The sequence below is a fragment of the Arachis duranensis genome, chromosome 10, assembly GCF_000817695.3.
Source record: "Arachis duranensis cultivar V14167 chromosome 10, aradu.V14167.gnm2.J7QH, whole genome shotgun sequence".
In the NCBI taxonomy this organism is placed as follows: domain Eukaryota; kingdom Viridiplantae; phylum Streptophyta; class Magnoliopsida; order Fabales; family Fabaceae; genus Arachis; species Arachis duranensis.
Window position 1 is genome coordinate 94,665,161 of NC_029781.3, and position 5,839 is coordinate 94,670,999.

The 5,839-nt window shown below is 33.3% G+C and overlaps 1 protein-coding gene across 2 annotated transcripts; it reads right to left on the minus strand.

Moving 5' to 3' along the window:
• Positions 1-947: 947 nt before the first annotated feature.
• On the minus strand, positions 948-5,225 carry LOC107471018 (uncharacterized). Of its 2 annotated transcripts, none has more exons than XM_052255500.1 (2): positions 4,667-5,225; positions 948-1,061 (listed from the first exon to the last, which is right to left on the minus strand). In XM_052255500.1, the coding sequence occupies exons 1-2, from the start codon at positions 5,070-5,072 to the stop codon at positions 1,000-1,002; spliced, it is 468 nt and encodes a 155-aa protein (XP_052111460.1). In that variant the 5' UTR covers positions 5,073-5,225; the 3' UTR covers positions 948-999. The 2 variants fall into 2 exon arrangements, with proteins under 2 accessions (XP_052111460.1, XP_052111459.1); XM_052255499.1 differs by lacking the exon at positions 948-1,061 and adding an exon at positions 4,142-4,597.
• Between the last annotated feature and the right edge of the window lie 614 nt (positions 5,226-5,839).

Genomic DNA, 5,839 nt, shown 5'->3' on the forward strand with positions numbered 1-5,839 from the left:
ATTTTTGTTATGATAAAATATTTTATATAATTAAAACTATAATTTTAGTAATTTATAAATATGAAAATTCTATATATATATTTTAATTTGAATAATTGATATTTTTAATTAAAAAAATAATAATAGAGTTTAGTTAATAATATTATTATCGAGCTCGATATCCGCCGATATGAGAAAATATCAATACTTTTTGGTGAACTTAGCTTTGCTAATGCTTCACCATATATCTTTTATCGTTATATATGTTACTAATGTCATTTATATTAGTAACTCATATATATTATTACTTGTGTTTTAATATATCCACTTTTCATAATTATCCATTTAAGATATTTATAACTTAAATCGCTGACTCAACAGCTTAAATAAATGACACATACCCCACCACATGTCACCCAAACCTTAAGCATGCTAATTCTCATTAATAATCATCTTCTTCAGCGTATTCATTAGGAAAGAAAAGAAAGAATGGACGTGAGAGAGAAAGAGAATGAGAAACCATGGAACTTTTGACCTTCGGCATTCGATTTTTTGAGATCCGTAACTCCAATAAAAAATCTAATTTGATAAAAGTATTTGTATCCTCCTCCTCTACACGTTGGCGTCACTTTTGATCGGTGAAAGTTGACGGTAACGTAGCTTCCCTACCCCTTGAGTTCGGCTGACTGGAGTTCTAGGATGCATGTAACACCCTAACTATCAAAGCTCACGCTTCCGGTTGCGCCATTCTGATAGCTCTGGTATTACGACAACTCTTAAAATATTTAATACTATGATATGAGCCTGCTTAAAACTTAAACCGAATTACCGCTCCAAAAATATTTTTTGATAGGTAAGATACATCCATACATACAATACAACTTATAATACTCACAAAGAATACTTATAAGTACTTATTATTAATTTACAAGTATTTCATATCAAAATCTTATCCCTCTTACAGAACTTGCAAAATTAAAGGCGAGGAAACATGAATACTAAAACAATCCAAAATATCATCTAAACAGAAAGAAATAAGCCCTTTCGAACCTCGTCATCCATAACCTGAAAAGAGAAAAGTTCTGTAGGGGAGTGAGAATATCGTCCTCGAAAGGATTCTCAGTAGAGAGTTTTTGAGAATTACTATAATAGGATACGTAAAAATAAAACCGTTACAGTGATTAATAACTACCTTATGCATACTTTCAAAACCCGATGATTTACCATTAAAAATCTGAAATCTTTTCTAAAAGAGAAAACTATTATTTCTTCAAAAATTCAAAAGCCTTTCAAAAAGTTTTCCTAGATAGTATGAATGACCAACTTGCTCCAAGCATAGGTTCATTAAGTCTATGCTGAACCAATTTAGTTTTTTACACTTATCTAAACCAGAAACATCAGCCAAACATGACCTTCGGTCCATCTCATGATCAACCACAGCCCTAGACCCAAACAATCCAAACAATAACCAATCACCACAATCCAATAGAGTTTTAGTTGCAAACAGAAGTAGGAAAGTTAAAGCACAAATAAACAATTACTTCAAGTAGAGCAAATAATAATTAAACATAATTAATTAATCACATAGACAAACCAATTACAATATGCACACCCAACCAATGTCACATAGATGCATATGATAAATGCCTGTCCTAGAGGCTGATGAGTCTCATCTGTCGGTTATAAAGCCAACCCGACAAGTCCTGGTAGCTAACCATTGGACTGTCCCTCTGTCGTGCATCCCCAACTCAAGTTATTTACAATCATAATCATAATCACACAACACCCACACTGGTATTTATCCACGGAGGTGAGCTCATTCAGAACTTTCACAGTTTCCGGCCACACTTACGATATAGGGTTAGCAAAGTATCGAGTCTCAACCTGGAGCACGTGGTGACTAGCCACTGCTTTCACCCAGGGAAACTCGTATCTCAGATATTTGGAAGTGCAACAATCACTTTATCAACTTAATAATCATCCATATTCATACTCAGATAGGGGCGGAGCTTAGTTAAGACAAGGGGGGTCATGGCCTCACAAACTTCTGGTAAAAAAATTAGTAATACTTCTTTAAAAAATAAAAAATTAGCTCAATTGGCTCAAATACTTTTCTATGACTTAAAATATCAAAGTTCAATATTCATCTCTTATTTTTATTGCACAATAATTATTAGTTTTAAATATTCAAAACATGTTGGATTTGGACTGAACGGAGTGTATTCGCATTTCTTAGCTCTCTATTCAATAAGCAACGCTTCCTCTATCTTTGAGGTCAAATATAAAAAATTAGGTATTTTTTATTTATGTAATTTAATATTATTTTATATTTTATTGTTTATTTAATTTAAATTTTATATAATAAAAAATATTAGAATGTTCAATAAGTATTGATATTATTGTATTTGTATAAATTGATAAAAAAATTTAATCAATATTATAAATTTTAATATTTGTCATTTTAACTTCTTTTTTACATATTTTACAGGATATATTTCAAATTTTTATATAAAATAATCATAAAAAATCAAAGAATTGATGCATTTTTTTAAGAGGAAGGCTAATATTCAAATTTTTTGTCATTTTTAATGAATCACGAAAAAAGTGAGATACAACCTCCAAAAGTTCAAAGAGTTGCATCTGATGAGTTTGACCTTAATTCTTTGGAACGAAACCTTGAAAAACGGCTTTAAATTTGACAATATCACCCAAATCAGAGAGATGAGGTTAGACGAGCTTATCTTAAATGAGATCCATATCAAAAGCATCTTGACAATTATTTTCTATTTGGCTCCCCAAAATTTTGTTTCAAGCTCCGCCACTGTACTCAGCCATCCGTCTCATAACATATTCCACAATCAGTCATAATTCATTATCATATACAATCATTCTGGCTCATAACATAATATCACTTCCGCCATCCAACATCATCAAACTCATACAATCATCATTCAAGCCATAAATCACTTTTTCTCAAATCACTTTACTTTGAAATCAAAAATCAATTCTTTCCAGCCTTGGCCTTAAAATCTCCATTCCTCAAATCATTTCAGACTCATAAGCTACGTTTCCTCAAACGTAAATTTCTCTTTTTAAAACATGGTTACTAAGCATGTGGTGGTTAGCCACTTCTCCTCAAATATAAATTCCCCTTTTTGAAATAAGGCCACTCTCCACAACCTCTTTCCAAACATTTCAGGAACCACACCAAATCAAAAGTCTTTTTCGAGAGATTCAAAATCATTTATTCTAAAATAGGATTTGGTAACAAAAGTTTCTCAGCAGAGTCTCAAGTCTTTAGGGGAGAATAACATAACTCATTTTCTCAAATTCGCTTAAAATCTTTGGCTTCCTGATTTGAGTAATAAAAATAGAATCTAAGCCAAATCGAGTTGTGTAATCAATTACTCCTTTCAAAATCATTTCTTTTACTTAAACAAAACCAGCTTCAATTCCATGATTAAATCTAAAACGTTTCAAACTGCTCAAAAATTGTTTTACTCTTGCAAAAATTCAGAAGTCAAAGAGTACTTAAAACTTTTCCTAAAACATTGTAAAATGAGACTTGTCAATAGGCATTTAAGTTCTTTCAAAGTCACTGAAACTCCTCCAATTGAAACCCTCTAGTCAAATTGAAAGACATAAACCCTTTTTACATTTAAAACAGCCTTAAACATAAGTTTCACCTAAATAACTTACTCCCAAAAGAAATACAATACTTTTCATAAGAAATAAGATTAAATCATAATTTCCTTTTTAATAATTCATTTCAAAAGCATAAGTCACCCTTTTCTTAAATAATCCAAATAAAATAGTAGAAGTCTTTAACTCATAATTTTCCAAGTAACATTTCAATAAAGTCTCGGATTCTATTAGAATTTTGGGAGCACCTCCCCTAAAACTTGGAACCTGCCACCCTTTCTGGGTCCTAACTACACCATTCCGCAACCCTCTTCAATGGGTTCAAAACCAAATTAGTTAAAAAATCAAGTTGGTTCCAAAGGTACATCATTTTTAGATTTCAAGAACACCAATTCAACTCAAATCAATTTCTAGCAGGATAAACTCGATTTCAAAGCTTTTACAGAATAACTTTAAAGAAGCATTTCAAGAACAGTTCATTTCACAAAATCAAACAATAACCCAGCCAAACAAGCATTAATACTCATCCAAGACAACCAATAATACATAAAACTTATACAATCACTCAAAGATACATTTTCTCACATCAATATCCATATATAATAATTCCAATTCATAAAGTGTAGTTTTCTAAAAAGGCCCCTACCTCAATACAGTAAACCATAACCAAATGCCTCACAGAGTTCCTTTCGCCTCAACCTGAATCGACGACAACCAAAACCTCAGCTCCGCTTGCTTTTTCAATAATAGAAACAGCCTCAATCGCTACACACAATCTCGGTTACTAATTTCTAACACATTAATATCGCAAGACTTTATTACACGGAGCAGAACACTAACGCGAAGGTTTTTGAAATGTAAATACTAACTGTAACGACAAAACAAAGCAACGGCGGTCTCTGAACCAATTTGGCAGCGGCCTCGGCAGCCACCTCAAGCGGCAGCGGCAACCCGACTCCGGCGATGGTGACTAAAACTAACATGCAGCGATAATAAAACTCCCAGAATCTCAAAAGAAACAAAAACCAAACTCAAAACCCCTTACCGGTAGTGGATCTTGACGGCGGCAAAGGTGTTTTCCGGCGGCAGAGGCTCGACGACCCACCTCCAGGAGCAGTGACGGAGCAGGCGACTGCAGCTGGACGCAGCGGTGGTGGCAGCTTCTGACGGCGACAGGAGCTCTGGCAGCATCGCAGGTGGCTTACCCCTTTCTCCCGTCGCGTCATCTCTCTCTCCTCGGGCATCTCTAGTGACAGCGGCTCAAACGACAACGACGACGATGGCTGGAAGTAGCTCCTCCGACGGAGAGGACGAGCTCCTCTAGCTCGCGTTAGGCAGTTGCTCCCTCGAACCCTCCTTCTCGGCACTGCTATCTCTCTCTTCGCGATCAGCAGCAGCAGTGTCGAACTTCGACGGCGAGGCGTGGCATGGTGGCAGCGGTGCAGTGGCATCGATAGAGCACGGCCCCTTCCTCTCCCTTTTCTTCTTCCTCCATTTCCGTTTTTCTCTTCTCCCTTTCTTCCTTTCCACTTTCTTCTTTCTTTTTTCCTTTTAATTTTCTGAAGTTACTGCTGTGTTGTGTGGTTTGCTGGAAGGGAAAGATAGGGCAGCGGCTAGGGTTTCATTGGATAAATGGGAGAATTGTATTTTAATAAAATTAAAGTTTGTGTATAAAAATTGAAACTTGGGTTTAATTTGAAACTAATTGAATTTTTAAAATTATTTTAATTGTTTCAAAATACTATTAAACTTGGAATCAAATACTTTAATTAAAAATATAATACAATATAATTAATTTTGTTTATTACAATACCTAAAGTATTTATTTATAAAACTATTATCCTATAAAAATCTTATTATTTTATAGTTACTAATTTTATAATTTAAATATAGAAAATAATTCAATAATTATAAAAATTAGTTAAAATTCTAATATAAATATCCAAAGATCATTATTTTGAATTTCTAAGGCATTAAATAGTAAATAGAAAAATAATTCAAGATTATAGAGTTTGGATAAAAACCTTAATTTATTTCAAATCTAGTTAATCAAAACTACCTTTGATTATCTGTAATAAAATAAAATAACTCGTGAAATTAAAGCTGTAAATAAATATGTAATTTGAAATTAGTTCATAATAACTTTTTTTTTTCAAAAGTTCTGAGTCATACAAGGTACAGACGATTTCTGACATTTTTTTCTTCGGCAGCTCGGTTA

Bases quoted from the DNA above. Each gene is read 5' to 3' on its own strand.
- LOC107471018 (XM_052255499.1), bottom strand. From the start codon at position 5,072: ATGCCACTGCACCGCTGCCACCATGCCACGCCTCGCCGTCGAAGTTCG. The intron at 4,598-4,666 runs GTAAGGGGTTTT...GCTGCATGTTAG, and splicing joins GCCGTCAAGATCCACTACCG to TTTTAGTCACCATCGCCGGA.